Below are 20,694 nucleotides of genomic sequence, written 5' to 3'. Positions count from 1 at the left end.
CTAAATGCCCATTAAAAACGTTGCACCATTTTACCACAAGCTGAAATTATGGCTGTCAGTACTACTTTGTGTTTCTGTTGTATTTCAAAAAATTAAATAGACATTTTGGTAATATTTGCATGCTTATCTAATTAAGCAAAGCCAGAGGAGCCTTGATTCTCACCTGACAATGCCTTTGTAAACATCATGTATTATGTGGTTTATAATGGGCTGTGGTGCAGAAACAGTGAGGCTTACATTGTCCTGGTATCTGTCAGTGGTCATACTGGATGCACTAGATGTGATAGTGTTTGAGAATTTCTTCATTTACTTTGGTATGTTAGTCCAGATGAGCCAACCCTCCCAAGATATAAATAATAAATAAAAAATATATAAATAATAAATATAAAAAAATAATGTATTACAGGAGTATGAGACATCATGTAGCACTTCATTTCTTCATGCGGCTGTTGTTTATTAATGAAAAAGTAACAATGATATTCAAAAAAACATGTGGTTTTATATAATTTCTTAATATCTAAAAGAAACCTCATTTCTTGACTGGAAATCTCTTTTATCTCATAGATAACATCTTTGTCCTGTCTCAGGCACCATAGCTATACTGCTCGCTTGGGTAGGGGAGGGGGGGTGCAATTCGCAACCCTCCACCAATCGATTATATTCCAACAAAAATGGTCTTGTTACGTTGTCAAAGGTCCAGATGATCCAATCCAGTAAAAATATTTAGTCCAAAACACATTATTACATCAATAAATCCCCAGGGACTACTGCTGCATCGTTTCATATTTGCCGGCAGACGTGGCTCATATGTCATTATAACCGTAATAACTCCAGTCTGAATGTAAACAACCACGATATATTGTATTCAAATTAGCCGCTGAACTCTAACCTTTTGTGACACCAAATCCGACCCAATAGGAGCTCACATGTCCCTTTCACAGCCTACAATAGCCAACGAGCGCCCGCGCTGTAAGGAAGGGCCAGCCCCTATTATTTCGTGGGTAGGCCGAGCCAATTGCAAGCAATTGTGCTGATGACTGGCGTGTAGCCAATAAAATTCCCGAAAATAACGACATCCAGCTTTAAGTAGGAAGTTTATGATCTACCAGCCAAAAAAAATACATCTGCATCAAGCTACCGGCTAATACTATAGACAGTAAATTACTGGATGAAGCCACCCCGCTACATGGATCCCTCCATGCAGGCTTTGGTCGGCTTCACTGTCCGATCCCTGGCTTATGATGGGATGAAGCAGCATCCACTTGCCGCCAAGGGCCGGTCCTCATTTAGAAAAAATTCGCTAAGACATACACTTAGAAAAACCTGTGTAAAATAGCCATTTTTCATGGTATTGGTAGGAAATTTAAACTTGGACTAGGTAAGGCTTTATGCCATGGCCCTACAGTGTTTTCCAGCTAATACTAAGTCCCAGCTATAGTTGTGTGCATGCATTTGTTAGCAAGCATTTTCTAACGCAAATGAAAAATATATTAGTTTTAGTGTGTTTAAACTTATATTAATCAATTCCAGTAGCACTTACAATCACTCCAGACTGTTGTCTTTCAGAGAAGCCCAAAACCATGCATATACTCCAAATGGTTCAAGAACTACATTCAATTTACTTTGGATATACCTTGAATAGGCGTTTTGCATGAATTTTACAGGAATGTTAAGAGGTTAATCTCTATATTTCTCCATCATCATGGATCATGCGAAGAGTGAGACTTCATCCAGCCAGAGGGAACGATCACCTGACCGTCCACAGCGGGCCAGTGGCTCCGCGATCTCGTGTCCCTGGTCCGCCCCACTCCCTCTCCGGTACAGGGTGTGACGCTAGTACGACACTCTGTGAATGGTTTGTGATCGTTCCCTCTGGTTGGATGAATATTAAGCATGATCCATGCACTACTGCAGATGGGGGCTCTCTGTAGCGCCACGCAACTTTCTAAATTCTTCCCTCTCACGGAGAAAAGAAAGGTCAGGTCGCAGAGATTGTGTGAAGCATAATTGTAGCAAAATGGCTACATATGATAATAATAATAATTATTATAATAAGACAAAGATGCCTAATATTTTCACAGTCAGCCACAGGCCTACATGCTTGCAGCTATTAATGATTCAGCAGTAAGATGTAGTCTGTCCAGTCCTGCACCCAGTCAGAAGGTTTCTGCACGGACCAAAGTCATTCTCCTCCTCTCCAAAACAAGCGGAACAGCTGATTACAGCAGATAATAAAGCTCTTTATAAATCACGTTCCTCCGATGCAGCTGATGTGCAGCTCTTGTCGGCTGGAAATGTTTTAATAACCTTCCAAACTGTTGCAATTTCATTTTTGTGTTGCTTTCTCTGTGCTGGAGTTATTTTATGAACTTGATGAGAAAAAGCTGTTTTAATGGTGAAGCAAAGCCAATAGTTTTTCAGTGTATTCCAATCAAATCTGATGTTCATTTATACATTTTGCACATAGATAGTGTAGCGGTTACAAATAATGATACCTGTGCATCGCTGTGTAAGGCGTACAGGCCTCCAGCCTATGTCAGCTGGATAATTTGCCTAATCTTCGAAGGTCTGTAGACCACAGTGGAAATGCACATAACAATGGGCTGAAGGAACTTTATACCTTATAGTTCCTTGAAAAGAGATCTGTTGAGTCCTGGTACTGGATAGCCTTGGGATCTAAGCAGGAGCAGTCTTTTTGTGTTTGTGCACAACAGCATTGATTTTTATAAATGACAACTACATATAATATACAATATCAGATTGACAAAATCATCAATATTCCCTTGACATAGCCTAAACAGGTACAGAAGGCTAGTGTCAAGATGACTGAAGCAGTTCTTTACTTCAGTCAGTGAAAGAAAGAAAATTGGCAAAAACTGAGCCTTGTGCTGCAAAACCTTTCCCTTCAATCAATGATACATAGCACAACCTCTTGCATTTATTGATACAGCTGTTTCTTGGTCCTCAAAAGAATAGTAAAACACCATCACATAATGCTAAACAACAGAACAAGTTCAAGAAAACACAAAACCAAATAGATATAGGATTGTACAGGTGTGAGGAGAGATAGAAAGATGGTGATTCTGGAGAATATAGAAATAATGGTTACCAATATCTCCTGACTCCTGAGAACAGAATCTATCACTTCTCAAGGTGGTGTGAATAAGATGATTATAATAAGATGACTTCAGGACCTTAAGGGCCCACAGTCCTCATTAAATCATGTCCGATCTGTGATGGATTACAGTGTAAATCTGAAACACTGTCCTTGGAGGTAAGAATCGCTGGCAGAAAGCCTGTGTGGAAATTAATGAAGAGGAAAATCAGATTTATGGATTGTTTCCAGCTTCATGCTGTTAGTCTCACAGCAAAGACTGTGTCACTAATGTTTTTGTACTACTTGTTGTTAATCTTTCATTTCTCACTTGACGTTCTTTATTGTTTAACAAAGATAAAACAATAGTTCTGTTCTCCAGAGGGTCATAAAAACACACACATTATAGCCTAAACTTGACACACAGACATTTAGAACTTAGCCTTTTGCTGCTTCACAGAAGGATAACAGCTATGGAAAGAACTCCCCCTGGTGGATCATTATTAGTTATTTATATGTCAAGTCAAGTGCAACAACCACAAAACAGTCGGATTCCATAGATTTCTAAAATGTAGGGGGACTTGAAAGAGACACATTAAAGAACTGATGGTCAAATAAGCATGGAGCCAAAGTGATTTTCAGTCTCTAGTATGGACCAAGCTCAAAAAATGCTAGATCCTATTTTCCATAATGCAACGTTAGCATGCAAGTGTTTAGTCTTCAAGTCCTGCCCAAGATACATTATCAGGGTTATTTTTAAGGCTTTTAAAGTTAGGGAATGGTTTGAATGTACTGGTGCATTTCATGTATAAAAGTTTTAAATAAAGGTTTTATAAAAATACATTATAGTGGATGTGGAACTGTTTTTGTTCTGAACTGCAGAGATTATGAAGACCAAACAGTCTTTCCAAAAATGAGAGATGGAAACAAGGAGGGTTGTTTCAAAGGAAGAGATATCAATGTCGTTTTGTTATGTTTTGGCAAATAATTTTATGTTGCATAGCATTAATGGAGAAGTTTGAAACAGACATTTTTAGAGTTTGTTATCAATTTCCATTGAGCTATGATAGTTAATGTCCTTGGTGATTTTAATATCATTAATACATCATATACTGTATATTTCCTTTTAAATAAATACATTGAAATAGAAAATATTCTAATTAATGTTTTATTGCTGTACTTTTACCTTGTATTTACATTTCTTTTGTATTTTTACCCTGTAAAGCACATCAGTCAACCTTGGTTGCAATACACATAAAATTGATGTTGAAATGAATTAAAGATATTAATAATTAAAATCCCAGAAAATGGAATTTTGACAGTGCTGCTCTGAAAGAAGGATCCTTCTGTTGGACTAGATAAAAAACACATTTTCCTTCTACATTGTCCTACAACTGTTTTTACAGGCTGAGTAGTAATCTCCACCTGTAATCCATATTCAGTTTCAGGATCAATTCTTTGTAGTAACTCGTATGAAACCTCCTTAACTGTGTTTATCACAAATGCTTTATTGTACAGTGAAGTAAGTTGATATTTGATAACGGAGAAACAGCACTTTGTTTCAAACTAGGCATATATCTCTATAATTTCTTAAAAGTAGCCTAAAAACCAAACACCTTTAGACACTCACACACAACAACATTTTTTATTACAACAATGTAGCCTACTTTTGGTTGAACTAGTATTTGGAATTTATGTAGAAAATAGATGTCCATTCTTATTTAATTATTTAATAACTGGGCAACTGTTTATCCAGTATTCAACAATGTCTGGTTTTGTTGTTCCACATAATTTATTTGTAGGGGTGAAAAACTGTGTTAGCACACAGGCAACCAAGCCAATGCTGATAATAACCAATGTAAATGTAAAAGTTTAATAGGCATGTAACCAACAGAGAAGTCTTGCCTCAAAGTCCTTCTCTGCTCATACAAAACTACAAGAGTGACATCTAGCGTCCACTACGCACAGGTGAAACGCAGCCATCTAGGACGCATTCGGTTACAATCCTGTGTCTCCACAGACTTAGCTGCAAACGGTTTTATTCTACATGAAGTGCATTGTGAATCATAACCCATGTTGTTGTTACTGCCTATGGTAACAGATTTAGACTTTTAAAAAAAATGTTTATGCCACCGCTGCGAAATCGTTTCTCCAAGGTGGAGAAGAAGTTTTACCGAACGCAGCCCTCCAGTCGTCAGGTCACATGCTTGTCAAGCTGGATCAGCTGACATCAGCCAGCTTCTCCTTTCTGATGCTCCTTCTCCTCCATCGACGGATAGCGCTTCTTTAAGCGGCATTATTTCGTTATCGTAGCGTCAAATTATATATTTGAGCCAAGGAGATCTCGGTGATCCAGCAGGTTAGGCCGCCGGGTAGATGCTGCTAGAGTGGATGATGAACGGACACGCTATTCTTTATACGGGGGTCACTTTGGCCTTCTGGACTACCATACTCATCGTCGGTAAGATTATATTTCCCCTGAAAATTACTCAGAATATTGCATTTAATTAATGAAATGATTTATTTCCTTGACTTGTGCAACAAGGATAGTGTAGCCACTCGTTATTTCTTCATGGAAAAATGCATTTCTTGTGTTTGACAGCTGTATTTGGGGACCTGGCTAAATCATGGGACTAGAGTGGTTGCGGCTGTTTCCATTATATTTGCTAGCTACTACACGTAGGTTAATGTGCAAACTGGAAAAAAGGTTATTCATGCATGGTGGTAATTAATACCATACAGACGCCAAAACACAACGTATTACTGAGTATTGTCTAAATTTTATGTATTTCCATTTAAGATAAGAGACCCGATGCTGCATCCAAGCTAGCTAATGTTAGCAGTTCGCTAGCATTTAACGCTACTGAACGTTAAGCTAATGTCCGGGTTGCTCGTAGCTAAATCACACAAGTTCAAACGCTGGATAACAGTGTTTTCGGTTTATGTTGACTGGTTGCAGCTTTTGTTTGGTGGGGGCTAACGATTGGATCACGGGTGGCTCTTCTTGCAAGGGTTTAAGGCGTTTAATTTGGCTAAGCTAACGTTAGCTGTTCGTGTGCACAGCTGACTGATTAGAAACGGTCCCGAACAGGAACTGCAGGAGCTTTCACGTGAGAGTGAGGCTATCACACTAAAGTTAGAACTTCTTTCAATCACTTTGGCACACACATGTGACAATGTTTCACACACGGTTCAGGGAAAAAGTGGATTAATACAGTAACATGCTGTAAATGTCTGTATTCCTTCACGTACAAAAAGTTTACTTGTAACTATGCATCTGGCTGACATTTTTCCACTTGCACGTCTAATTTAATAATTTCTTTGTTACGCAGGTACCTGCTATACCATATTTGACCTTGGATTCCGCTTTGATGTGGCATGGTAAGCAATCTTGGCATAAAGCCAGTGAATGCATGCTAATAACCATGGACCTCCAAGGCTCCTAGTAATGTTTCTTATTCTCTCACCTGTCAGAACTTGACAGGGAACAATTTCTATTGATATTTTAGGTTGGTTTGAAATAGAGCTACAAGGTTAGTCCATACAGTGATAAGTTAACAAAAAGTTGTTTTAAATGGCAAGTAGTTTGTTGATTGATTATTTGTCATTTTTCAAGCTTTCTTGGTGTGTGATAGTTGATGAAATGTCATTTGCACTGTTGGTGGGACAAAAACAAACGATTTTTAAAAATCATTATTATAATAAGAAGAAGAAGAAGAAGAGAAAAAAAATAATTTGTTGTAGCACTAACTTGAAGTCAGTCTACTTTTTCAGTTAAATGATTTGAGCCTTCCTGACATTGTTCCTTCGCAGAAAAGTAGATGTTGAAATTTGGGGCTGTTTTAAAAGTAGAACTAAACACACTAATACTGAAGGAACAAAACTAATTGACATTTCCTAGATTGCACAATTGTGTTGAGAATACTTCACTACTACTGTCTTAGAGCTAGTTTCAGGCTGTTCCGTATAGCACAGTGTAATTGTATTAGTATTTACTTTGATCGTTCTGTAATAGATTCAGGGCCTGCTAGTCATTTTGACTCCAAAATATGTGAAAATACTGAAATTAACTAAACTAATCTGCATAAGCTGTAAAAGAATAATGTAGTAGTCACACTCTTGTTGGCCCTGGTTTCCAGTACAGGAAGCATATTAGTGGCCATTTATGGCAATGGCAACATTGTTGTGATTATGTGTCTTGTTTTGTTTCACCTGAAGTCATTTTAGGCAAAGATATGGTTCATTGGGACTAACTTAGTAGGCCTGTTGAATATGTTGCACAGTACATTCTATCTTGGACTGTGATTTATAACATATTTTTAAGTGAACTGTAAGTTGGCCGTGAGAGCTGAAAACAAAATGGAAGCAAGTGAAGAAATCCTCTTTACCACTCTGACAACACACACTGAAATTAAAACAAATGAGACATGAATGTTTTGCTGCTTGTACATATTTTTCCTTATAAAACGTAGTCTTCATCAGCTGTGATCTTTGATTGCAGGTTCCTGACAGAGACTTCTCCTTTCATGTGGGCCAGTCTGGGCATTGGCTTGGCCATCTCTCTGTCTGTGGTGGGAGCAGCCTGGTGAGTACCTAATGACAAGGAACGCAGTTTGAAAAGAAAAGTTTAAAACCACCATTAACCATCTGGTTTCTTGAATTTTCAAAATCTTCTAAAATCAGTCTTTAAACTTATATGAAATAATGATTTGATATTTATCGTGATAATTATCAATATCGAATGATATGAAATGTTTTTATTGTGATAACATTTTTGGCCATTTTGCCCAGCCCTAGTTGTGGACAAAACAACGTTTGGGGATGACATTGATCGACACTGAACACTGATCAACATGCGCCATTTTCTGACATTTCAGAGACCGAACAGCTAATCCATTAATTTTGATGAGCTTTATTTTTACGTTTGCTGAGGGCATGCAAACTGCTGAGACTTCTTTTACACCAAACAACGGAAGCAAAAGAGGCTTGACGTCGGTGTCTTGGGTGACGTAAAACATATGTGTTGGGCAGCGACATTACTTATAATAATAATAATCTTGAAGGGTAAGGAGCTTCTGGACCTCATTGTCTCCTCAATTGGCAGACATTTTCGGTTACTGTAGGTTAGCTGCTAACTACTTCTTCATTGAGTTAACAGCTAAGCTGCTTGCTGGTCTTTAAATCCCCTGGTTGTGGGTTGCACACATAACATGTCATCAGAAGGTCACATCAATGTCCCATACAGCGAGATGGAAGAACAGCAACAACATTTCCCGCCTTGGCTATACGAAAGGGGCAAGTGATTCATCAGCATGAACACCCAGTCAGAGAGCGTTGTCTAACTGACTTCCTTTTGATGCACATTCAACAAGCAGAATTGGCTGAACAGTGGCAGATAAGGGCCAATTAGAGCCAATGGAGCGGAACACGCAGCAAAACTACAGGCGACTGTCAGCCATTCGTGGCTCACAACGCCTTCCAGCCGGTGTTCGTCTGTTGTATCTGTATAGTGGCTAAATGTCATATAGCTACATTTAAACATGACTTTAATGCATCTCTAATCTACATGTTGAGACATTTAAATTAGTTTTAAGTACCTTGTTTCAAGTGTTCCCCATCCACAAGTATCCTAAAAATGCATTTTTGGTTTTGTGTGAGCTGCCTGCTTGTTTTGCATTTTGTTATATCCATTTAGTAGTTTTTGCTGTACCCCTATAATAGATCACATAGTGGTGATCAGATTGTAAAAAGGGGCTTTTGCAGGGTGTTTTGATTTTGTGCAAAAAAACAAACCTTCTGTTATCAGATGCTGATGAGTTCCAAAATCTGTTAGAAACATTGACATTTTCTATCAGATAATTATGATACTTAGATGATAAAATAGGCATATCAGACAGTTGTTAGTTACATCCCAAAATAAGTAGGTTGTCACACAAAAATGAACTGCAATCTTGTCATGAGTGTTTTCATAATAGTTGCGGGAGAATAAAATGTAAATAAGTAGTTTTTGGCTATGCTTCTTGTTAATCCTTTCTCATCACCTGGTAGTTTTCAAGTTATAGATGATGTTGGACCGATTGTTTTTTGTTTTCCAGGGGGATCTACATCACTGGCTCAAGTATCATTGGTGGTGGTGTCAAGGCACCACGAATCAAAACCAAGAATTTAGTCAGGTAGGGTCATTCAAGATCAAAAACGTTCAGTTCCATTATGTCAAATTCTCTTATTTGATATTTCTATATTTTATTTTATTTATAGTATATATAAATTTGCCTTTTTATTATACTTGTTTCTACCTTTTTGTCCTCTGTGATTTATGTGAAGTAGCTGCTGTACCACTGCAATTTCCCTTTGTGTTTACTTAAGTACCTTCCTTCTTGAAACCTATAGGTGTAGTATTATCCAGTTGAACGTACTTGAATATTGCTGCTTTACGAAGAAGTTTGTAATTATATTCTGTTTGGAGAAATATTGGAGCCATTTAATATCAGAAAGCCACATCAAAACCTCTGTGAATACTCAAAGCTGCAGCTATTATTATTAGACTACAAACTTTCATTTCTTTGTACGACCTTGTGTTGTATGATATACTAGTAGTATGCATCTACACAATCTGTTCACTGCATCCCAAATAAATACTCTAAAATCACTCACTAAAACTAGATAAATGCGGAGTCCTGCTCTCATTGGCTTTCCCAAACCTTCATAGCCGGTGAAGTGGCTGTTTCACCAAGCCTTCATGACCACAGTTAGTAACTGTTACTGCACAGCAGCATTTTGTGTAGTGGGAGAACAAGCTGCCAATTTGAAACCCAATCAGTTCTCTTACTTTGTTTCTGTTTTTATGTCTCTCTAGCATCATCTTCTGTGAAGCTGTAGCCATCTATGGGATCATCATGGCCATTGTAATCAGCAACATGGCTGAGGTAAGCAATAAGCGTTTCTGTTGTTCATGATACATTTTGTCTTTAGAGGGGATTTCAGACAGGAGCACGGTGCAGGGAACAGTGCGGCCATAATTTAAGAAATAATCTCTTTCATCTTATAGAACTTCAGTGGAACAACCCCTGAGACCATCGGGGCAAGGAACTACCAAGCTGGTAAGAAAACAGACATAAAGCAATGAATAAAAATCTACTCCAAAAACATGAACAATTTTAACATAAAGCAACACCTGGAATTGACGGACAAATTACAGTATTCAATGCAAATCTTTCTCTTTTTTTACACACACATGATTTTAATGTAGACAATTAGGCTTCCAGCTTGGGGAAGGTTGTGTTATAATATGACAGTCTGGTATATATGTTATACTAACACATGTGGTTGCAAACCATAAGTTGGAAAATCTAAAGATACTTGCAGCATTCAGTCTAAATAAGTGTCAAATATGGATTGCTCAATGCATTTACAAAATCTAATGAATTTCAACAGATCTATTAACATTTATGGATCCCAAAATGAATTCACTCTAAAAATGATAGACACGAAGAGCTGGTAGTGCTCCAATTCAAAGTGATGTGCATTTTAAGATGCTTTAAAATCAACTCTTCTCATGTCCAAATCTGACGGAGAATTATATATATTTTTTGCCCGTTTCCACTGTGGATTAGTCATGGAGGTCTCTGACTCATTTGATTTCCATCCTACTAGGTTACTCCATGTTTGGAGCTGGTCTGACTGTGGGCTTTTCCAACCTCTTCTGTGGCATCTGTGTCGGCATTGTGGGCAGCGGAGCAGCGCTGGCAGACGCCCAGAACGCCAGCCTCTTCGTGAAGATCCTCATTGTGGAAATCTTTGGCAGTGCTATTGGCCTGTTTGGTGTCATTGTAGCCATTCTGCAGGTGAATGAGACAGACTGCTTTTTTTGTCTGTCTTCACATAAAGAGTCTCAGAAATGTCATTGCAAAGAGAGGAATTATTTCGACAAAGGTCTAGATGCAGCTGTGTTGTCGATGTATTGTATGTTTGTATATTTGAAAACATGTAATCACTGGTTTCACTGTTTTCTCCCTCAGACATCGAAAGTAAAGATGGGCGACTAGAAGACGCATTCACACGCTGAGAAGATAAAAAGACACACTGCTGGAAAATGAGATGGATTATTGTGTACATACATCGTAAATTATTTAAATGTCTCTATTTGCCTGGTATTGTTTTTAACCATTATTCATGCAAGAGTGGTACTTGCACACCCTGCTGTCTTGTCTCGAGAGAAACATGAATGTTGAATAAGACGACTGGGGGGGGGGGATCACCAGATGCCAGTGTTTCGTGTGCATTTCTTGCCCCTGAAATAAATGAGTGAACCCTGTATCTTTCCAGCAGTTCAGCTTGATGGCTAGTACAAGCAGAGCTTACATGTTTTAAAGGATTTTAGATGTTTCCTAACACCAGCCAGCATGTAGTCTTGAGAGCTGTGAAGCCTGGATAACTTCCAGCTGAATTGCAGCTCATACAAGTTGGGGTGTGTGTGTGTGTGTGTGTATAATGGTTGTTTTTTTTTCTCTCTGACCACTCTTTGATGAATGATGAGTTAAAAATTACACTGGAGTATTTAAAAATATTTGTGTGCGTGTGTGTATGCTGGACATGTGATTTTTTTTTTTTTTTTTTTTTCTTTCTGTGAAGCATGAGGGTGTTTACTATTGTTTATTACTGTAGCCTGGTCTGTCAGTTCTTTTGTTTTTAACTGTTATTTGCTAATAAGCAAGTGGTCCTTAATCCATGCTGTTTCCCAAATACAGTATTTGTTAGGCCTCCTGCTGTAGTGACAGATAATCTACAAAATTTTGAATTAAAGTACTGATCTGGAATCATTAGTAAGGTGGACAGTTGGATATACTCTTTGGGAGGCCAAATAGTCAGGTCATTGCAGCAGAGCTGCTCTAAATTGTCAGTCATAACCTTACTTCCCAAAAATGTTATGGAACGAATTCTGTTTTTCAAACCCATGAGCCTGCTGAACATGGCTGACAGCCATAACTTGTTTTTCCCTTTAGTATCGTCTACTTTTTGAGTTTTAACCAGTGGTTGGTTGGATTGGACATGAAAGTGGATTGTTCTGTGTTGACTATAAGGAAGCCAAAAGATTGAGGATGGCCACATTACCCTTGTCCAACACGGGACCTTAACATGAAGATGAAAACTTAACGTGTCAGGTTTCCTGTTAACAAAGACAAAATTGCTAACCCCTTTTGTCAAGTCACTATTGAACATTATATTACCTTAGACAGGAGGGAGGAATATATTTTAAAGAGCGCCTCAGTTACTAGTATTAGCTTTAGTATAGTAACTGTTAATATTTGCTGTATCATTACTGTCATTGTAGTAGAGGTTTTACGTGAAAATCATTTTAGAAAGACTGGTCGTCTGGCTCCCAAAATTCTGGGTAAAAACTATGGACTTCATTACAGAACCAACACATTGATGGATACAGTTTTAAAAAAAAATCCTTATTGCACACACACACACAATAATATACTTCTTTATTTTTTATTAAGCTCTTTTTTTTTTTTCGAATGTACATCTTAACATGTTAGCTGTTCAAGTCTGTGTTCCCAAATTATTTTTTAACATTCCTTAATGAAGTTTAATGAGTGTTTAAAGCTTAGTCCTCTAGTGTTTCAGCTATTTCCTGTTGATGCCAACTTGTAAATGGGGGGGGGGGCTTTTGGCGGACAGAAGAGTTGATGTGGGCACCCAGTGGAAAATGCTTGTATGGAAACACTTTTGGTAGCACCTTTTGTTCTTGATGTGTCATTCCACAAGTTCAGACGACAGACCGTGGCTAATTGTGAATCGTCTCAGATCCTTCCTGTAATTTTCCACCCCAACCCTCTTGTGGAGTTGTGAATGAGTGTAAACATTGAATCTTGACTTGGGGAAACTCCATTGTCTTTAATATATCCAGACCTGGCCTCCCAAAAGGTGTCTTAAACTGCAAGATCGTCTTTGCCAATTACGATGGTTTTATAATGAAGTCACGCTGTAACTCAAAGATTCCTTTGGTACACCAGGCTCTGCACCAAACCCTAGGCATTCAGTAAGTGTAGTTGGTACCGTGTGTGCATTATGTTGATGTGATGGTGATCGGACAATAACTCATTGTTTTTGAAATTGTGTATAATAACAAAAACAGACCGTCCTTCTGGCTTCATAAATGTCCTTGAGAAAATAAAACTGGTCCAATCAAGATGTTTGGATTTGTTTCTGACTCATATCCATGTTCATGTTGTGGAGTTTTCAGTCCTATAACTATAACCAAGTGCCCAAGCATAAAAAATTCTGCTGTTTGAAATGGGAGCTGTGTGTGACCCAGGACCCTGAAATTTGTCTTGCGTCCTGCAGTGTTTAATTGCTTCCACTAGATGGCGCAGAAAACCACAACATCTGTCCTACTGATTAAAACTAGCTCTGTGCTCACTAGAAAGCTCAGTTGAGGAAACAGTTAAGCTCCCATCTCCTGTTATCATTCAACATAATATTCATATGTTGACTGGTGTAGCTGTCAACCTCGTGTGAAACTGAATAAAACAGCATAGCGTCAGTGCAGAATTATTAAAAATCCTCTTTGTGTCTGAAAGTGGTCATTATTTTTCTCCTATATTGTCCTTTTGCATTCTCCTCATATCCACAAATGAAAATCATATTTGTGAATATCAGTGTGATGCCAGGTGGTTTAGAACCATTTGTTTATGCCAAGTGAACTAATAGTTTATACAGATTTTAAAGTGACCATGCAAAACAGGACATTAATCTAAAATAAATAACCTAAAAATCTAATACACAAATTCAATTCAACAAAAACCCTAGTTTGTTGACTAACTATGAAGGGGCAGCAAACCTTTATAATATGGTCATCAATCCTGTAAATTCATCTGCATTTAAATACAAACTAAAGTACACTTAGCATGTGTTATGTCTGTGTATTAATTTTTTTAAACTAATACCAAACCATATTTTATTAATGTTATTTTGATGCCAGATGTTGTAGTGGATTTTACATTAACAGCAAATGACTAATGGCTTACTCCCAAACCTTGCAAAACAATCTGCTTAATCTAAAATCTAATTGAGTATGATAAACAAAAAGACAAGAATCAACTAAAAAGGAGCAAGTAGAAAATGAGTAAAAAGGAGCAAGTAGAAAATGTCACAGTCTATAACATATGGCTGCTTTACCTTATAAGAAAGGATAAAATCTCCTAATCTAATTTTATACATTTTTATCTGAGATTAAAATGTATTCGGTTGGGTTATCCTGTTTATGTCAGCTATATAGAGACAAATGTATCTTGCCTCTTGAAGCACTTTGTAACATTTGTGTATGAATAAACATGACTGTTATTTAGACAATATTTAATAGAGACCAAAACAAATTTGTGATACCAGAAAAAAAAAAAAAAATGGAGCCAAAGTGTCTAAGTGGACCAAGACCATAATGATGAGTCCAATAACTGAGTAAGAGGGAGCAACCATACAAACCTTTAAAATGTTTTTAAAAAGTAAAAAATGGTGGAGATAGCATGTGTTCTGCTTATTTAGCCATTTTTTAATTTTCTTACTGCCTTGTGATACACTTTATAAGATCTATTAGGAAGTGCGATATAAATTAAATGTATTATTATATATTTAAAAGTGATATTATTTTCTCTATTATGTGTTCGTGTGTTCTGAGAGGAAGTAACGGTAGATAATGGAATTACCATTCCCCTTCTTGTACCAGATGAGTTGAATAAAAAAAGAGAGAGCGAGTTTCTGGATCATCCGGGACTCCGTAGGCAGCAGGAGGAGCGAAGGGACCTGCTCGCTGCCAGCCTGAGAGCATCCTTTTCTTTGCTTTCTTATCATCCTCACCAAAACACAGCGGGATGACGGAAAACCATGAGGATATCGTCTCTCTACTCACCGGTCTGCGGTAGAATATCGTTACGGGTTACGTTAGCCGCTTGGCTAGCGTAATGCTACACAACATGAGGCTGTTCTCCTGATGAAGAGCACACAAAAAAACCTGTCTGTGGAAACGGAAAGAATATAGTTATTCCTAGCAGGGCGAGCTGGGCTGACCCTCTCGCTTTTAGTGGGGGTTTTTGTTTGTTTTTTGCACATTTGCAACAATTTTTCATTAAAAATCAATCAAAAAAGCTCATTGACAGTTTTTTTATGTGACTCTTTTTCCTCGGCTGATGTGGATGAAGGCAGTGGTGCTCCAGTGAAGATGATGCTCAGATAGAAGTGCTCGCCTGACAACATCAAGGTAGGTGCTGTATCTTCCTCTTGGGACGCATTGTTTCATTCAGCATCGCATGCACGCTTTCCTTTGTTTCCACCCAGCCTCCATACATTTATCCTGCCATCCTGCAACCTTCTGCTTATATTTAAGCAGTGGATGCTTTGGGAGTATGAGCGCATGCACTGCCCCCTACCCCTCTTTTGTTATCACGCACATTTCCTCAAACTAGCAGCATCTTTACACCCGCCATACTAGGCTTCACTCAGCCTCCCTGCACTGTTCCTCTACAGAAAATGAACCATCCCAGGCCATACAGACTGCTGAGGGGAATTTTCAGCCATGCATTTTGGGTTCAATTTGGAGCTTTTAAAGCTCTTAAAATTCACTTTTTACTACGGCTCTCTGAAATTGCTGGCACTGTTCCCACCCCCAATTTTAATAAAAGGATGCAAAGTCTATGGGCTCCAGCATCTCTCGTCTCATGGTCTGTTCACAGCACACTAAGGGCAAAGAGCACCAGTGTGCACAGCCAGCGTTACACTGGGGAAATGAGAGAGGAAGAAGAAAAGGAAGAAGAAGTGGAGGAGACTCCTTCATCAGGATGTTTAACCAAACCAGGCGTTTACACAGAAGCTCTTTACATAGACTTAATCCAATCTGACATCTCTCTCATTTTGTGACACGAGTATCTTTTTAGGGCTATAGCGTCTATAGGAACAAGTGGACTGGAACTACCACGCTTTGTGCTCTAAGTTGTCCTGTGCAGAGTGGCCTTTGGTGTAGTGACTTTCATCCAGTTAAAATTTTAATTTTGATGCTGTATTCTACAAAACATGTTAAGGCCATGTGTTATATTTTGAATTTTAATTCAGTGTTAAAGGTTGAAGAGTTCCTGAACTGCTGATAAGTTTCTGGATTAATTGTTTATAAAATGTCAAAAAAAATAGGGAGAAACGTCCATCATAATGTCTTCAAGTCAAAGAGGATGTTATCAGGTTGCTTGTTTTGTCTGACCAAGAGTCCAAATCCTAAAGCGGTTAATTTTACTATCTCATGAAACATGAGAAAAGCAGAAAATACTCACAACATAGACACTGGAATAAGGGAGAGTTTGATATTTTTACTTGAACATTTACTAAAGCGATTAATAAATGAGTAATCATCAAAAAAACATCCTGTTACACAATAATCATTTATTCAACTCAATGAAAGAGTAAATAATTCACAGATGTTTTATGTGTCTGTATGCAGCCTGGAAGAGAGTTTCCCACTTAACAAACCAATCTCAACCAAAGGACTTCTGGAGTTTTTGACCGTATCATACTCTCCTCACTGGTACATTGTGTCTGCAGAGTTACATGCTATGGATTGAGAGGTCTTTTTCACTGTAGACATTATGGAAAAGCAGGCGTAAATAATAACATAAATGACAGCTGAATCCCATTTAGCTGCTTCAATTTCCCTATAATGACAAGTCAAACAGTCTGCTGTGAAGCGGGCCTATTAAGTAGATCTTAATTCAACAGGGATAAGAAGTCACGCTAGAGGTGCTCAGAATCACGGTGAAAAACATATACAGTAAACTCAATCTGCTGATGAGGGCTGTGGGACACAGTTGAAAGCTCCAGAACATGTTGCTAAGTGGACCTCGAGTGAGCATTGTTTTGTCAAGTGTTGTTTTTAAGGGCCAGAAAGAACTGTCTGTCAAGCTTAAGTCTCACATTGTTTTCAGTAAACCAGTTCAGTAATGCAGAGCACATATCTTGGTCCAGTTAGGTTCACTCATGTGCAGTGATATTTCAGAAACGTTTTTTTCCATCTGCTGCGAAAACCTGTGTTATCTGAGACTTGACTCCAGGCTTAGATCAGAGATCAGATAGCAGAGAGGTGGTTATGGCAGCAGGCTGTGTAATAAAAGGTGGCAGGTGTTTTGTTTTAAATTCAGGTTTTGTTGTGGTTCATTTTTATTACTGTGTGTGTGTGTGTGTGTGTGTGTGTGTGTGTGTGTGGAGGATCTTCCTGTAGGTGTACAGGTATAACTGTTTTCTTTTGATTGGTTGTCACACGATGTGTCCCTTTTTTAAAAAGAGAGCTTCCTGCTGTGAAACACTCTCTGATGAAGTTAAAATGCATACACTTGAGGTGATTAATTTGCTGTTTCTGTCCTCACTGCCACCTTATTGTCCTGACTTTGTTTTTGAGGAATACACATGTGGGTGGCAGGGTGGTCTCTGCGGTTAATCAGGTTATCCTGGAACCAGAAAGTCACAGGTTCAGTCAGGGTTGTACCAGCTATTTGTTAATTCCTTACTAAGTTTGTGTGTATTATTATTAGTGATGTATTAAACTTAACTGCCAATTCTTTGTAAACGTAGGTGTGACTTTGTTTTATATGTGGAGAAATAAGTGTTTCAGGGTTGGTTGTACTAACGCACTATCCAATGAGTCATTTAGGCTAATGTTATTAGCGTAATGTTTTGTAATTTGAGGTATATTGTGTCATTTCTGTGAAATGTAATTTAAACATTCCCAGTTGGCACCTGTGTCAGTTCAGATAGATACTGTATATTAGCGGGCTAGTCTTAAGTTTTATAAACCTAAATCTGCTCTACTGTGCTGTTCCTTGAGCTCTGACTGAGGGTTTATATACCTTTATGATAAGAGAAATAACTCTGGACAACCTGTAAAAATGTGCTTCCAGACAAAAAGAACCTCCTCTGTGCTGTAGCCTAGCTTGGTTGACTGGAGCACGCTATATCACTGTTGAGTGTTCGGATCAGCTTTGTGAAAACTATCATCAGGCCCTCCGCACTCATTTCTGCTCTGTCCAGTCCGGCAGAGGGGAAGGTACAGCTGTAGATTAACTTGCTTCCATCTTTCATGGAGCTCAGTGAAAAGCAAACAGCGTGTTTCACATTGGTGTCCTCACCTTGCCGGTCGTGACAGTCAGAGCAGCAGCGGCTGCTACAGATTCTTCTGATCGCTCTTTCGTGTTGGGATTTGTTGTCATGGGAACTGTGTGTTTGTGTGTGTGTAATGTGTGTGTGTGTCTAAGTGTCTTTTGTTGTCTACATTGGTTCACTTTTTCTTTTCTTTAGGTTCTGAAGTAAAGGTCAAACTAACAGCTTCACGTCATTACTACAGTATTCTATTATATTTAGAGATGTCCCAAACCAATCCTAGGTGTCAGTGCCAATCTGGGCATATTTTAATAGATCGCTACTGGCTAAAATAAAGCTGATCCTTTCTGTACTGTACTGTGTTTGTCCACATCCGACTGCTCTCCTTCCCCTAAGCCGACTTTACTTTACACTTTACAGTGTGAACGTTTTGCTGCATATTGCGAGTAAAAATTATTAGCCTACTAATAATTAAAGACTGGCGAGTTATTCTGAGTTTAGACACTGAGGTTGACAAAATGCACAGATTCGCTAAGCTCTGAACGCTGAACTATAATGTCCCCAGTTTTGAATCCGCTTCGTACTTTTCTTGCATCTCTTTTTCTGCCTGCTTTCCTGTAATGTCTCCTTTATAGGCATCTAATAAAGGGCACACAATGCTCCCCATCCCTACAGGGGGGAACAGGGTCGTTTTAAAGAAATGCTTGGCTGGTTGCCTTGCAACCTCACCGTCTTTGGGCAAATCCAAGTTAACCTGCTGCTGGCTGTAGCTTCATATTTAATGGACAGACAGAGTGGTCTAGATCTTCTCATCTAACTTTTGGAAAGAAAGCAAATAAGCTCAAAATGTCAACTACTTCTTTAAGGTATTGGGGTTGCCTTATTGCAGACTATTGCTGACTTCTTCTTAGGCAAAGGAACAATAAGTAAAGCATAATGCAACAGCCCCTGATCAGATAACTTATCAGGTACAGGATCAAATGTTAATACCATGTGTAAAAGAGTACTTTAGACTAGCCCGCTAGTTAGTAAGAACAGATTTACCCTTATTACCCTTCTGTCTCACCGTTTAAGATCTACCTTTCTATTCAACATGACCTCAGATACTTGGATAAATGTTTTTCCTTTCTCACTTAAAAAGAATAAACACACCTTTTCAAACTCCATCAATTCACTTAATAGAGTTGCAAAAAAACAAAAAATAGCACTGAAGGACACAGGTTGATTAAACCGTTGAAAGCATAATTGGACGGTAGTGGCCTTAAGCCTAATGTCCCACTGATGTGTTAAGCCAAAAAAACCTCACCAAATCCTCATCTCACTCCCTCTACCCACAATCCTTCTCCCAGTGAAGCCTTCCTTCCGCTGAAACACTTCATTTATTTCTTTGCTTCGTTGCCAAATGAGCAGCTGGATCAGTGCGAGAGGGAGGGAGACATAGAGAAAGAGGGCAGAGAGAGAGAGAGAGAGAGAGAGATGATGTTTCCTCTGTAGTCTATGGATTGTAGCAGACGGGACTTTGTTGTATTTGCATAGGGCGTGTGCAGCCTGCATGCTGAGAAATTGCAGACGCTACACTGGAGGAGAATTCCTAGAATGGCTTTTGTACCCCTGACTTAACGTGATGATACTTTCCCAGTGTCGGGAGTGCCATCAAATACCTTTCCATACTGCGATGTCTCATTGATTTCATCTGTTTCTTGTCAGTTCTGTCTGGCAAAACAAATTTACCAGAAACGAGGAAGGGAGTGGGACCTTTTAAAACAAAGCATGGCATAAAGCAGAAAGAAGAGCAGAGAGGCAATGTGATATCAGACATTTAACCAGTCCAACCTCCTTCAGATCAGAGACAGCTGAGAGGCAATTTAATATCCGCATGGGCAGAGCTGAGTAGAGAAGGGTTGAGTACAGAGAACACTGGAGTTTTTTTCTGATTAGGTCTGCTTTTACTCTCTCTTCTTCTGTTCTGCCTCCCTCCACTCCGCTCCTTTCATATTTTCTCTTTTCTTTTTTGCTCTGTCGTGTTTTAGCTTGATGTCTTTGTAGCCATAGTAGAATAGAGAGGGGTTTCAGACACAGAACCAGCTTAGTAGGATATTATATTAACAGGTAGTAGCATTAAAAACTTTTTAGTCTTGGATGTCCATTATTTTTGTCCAGACTAAAAAACTCCTGAGAAGATAAATGTTTTAAGTTCTAATTAGCAAATGTTAGCATGCTATTAGCTAAACTAAGATGGTGAACATTGTGAACTTTATACCTGATTTAAAACCAGCATGTTATATGATGAATAATGCTCTTCTAAAGTTTTACAAATATTTCATCTTCAATGCTTAAACATTCACAAAACAATAGAGCTGCACGATTTGGAGAAAAAGTCACATTGCGATTATTGTGGACAATATTGCGATTGCAATTCGATTATAATGGAACAAATGGTACTATGAGTCTGCTTGCTGAATTAT

At 38.5% G+C, this 20,694-nt stretch overlaps 2 protein-coding genes across 3 annotated transcripts in view; both read left to right on the top strand.

The window, feature by feature from the left end:
* The first annotated feature begins 5,115 nt into the window (after positions 1 to 5,115).
* On the top strand, positions 5,116 to 13,289 carry atp6v0b (ATPase H+ transporting V0 subunit b). The gene is made up of 8 exons (XM_046052407.1): positions 5,116 to 5,555; positions 6,427 to 6,475; positions 7,596 to 7,679; positions 9,190 to 9,267; positions 9,951 to 10,020; positions 10,143 to 10,194; positions 10,748 to 10,938; positions 11,113 to 13,289. Exons 1-8 carry the CDS (start codon positions 5,471 to 5,473, stop codon positions 11,137 to 11,139), a joined length of 636 nt encoding a protein of 211 aa, XP_045908363.1. The 5' UTR covers positions 5,116 to 5,470; the 3' UTR covers positions 11,140 to 13,289.
* A 1,615-nt stretch (positions 13,290 to 14,904) lies between these two features.
* The window catches only part of b4galt2 (UDP-Gal:betaGlcNAc beta 1,4- galactosyltransferase, polypeptide 2), a 178,110-nt gene continuing 172,320 nt past the window's right edge, over positions 14,905 to 20,694 (top strand). Inside the window, exons 1-2 of one of the 2 annotated variants that reach the window (XM_046051427.1) lie at positions 14,905 to 15,176; positions 15,295 to 15,353. The gene's annotated coding sequence lies outside the window, so the exon portion shown is untranslated. Of the gene's footprint in view, positions 15,354 to 20,694 lie in introns of both variants that reach the window. The other variant, XM_046051426.1, reaches the window with a different exon arrangement.

The sequence above is a fragment of the Micropterus dolomieu genome, linkage group LG06 (genome assembly GCF_021292245.1).
Source record: "Micropterus dolomieu isolate WLL.071019.BEF.003 ecotype Adirondacks linkage group LG06, ASM2129224v1, whole genome shotgun sequence".
In the NCBI taxonomy this organism is placed as follows: Eukaryota; Metazoa; Chordata; class Actinopteri; order Centrarchiformes; family Centrarchidae; genus Micropterus; species Micropterus dolomieu.
Note: the sequence above shows the minus strand (reverse complement) of the source record. Positions and strands in the feature narration are given on the sequence as shown.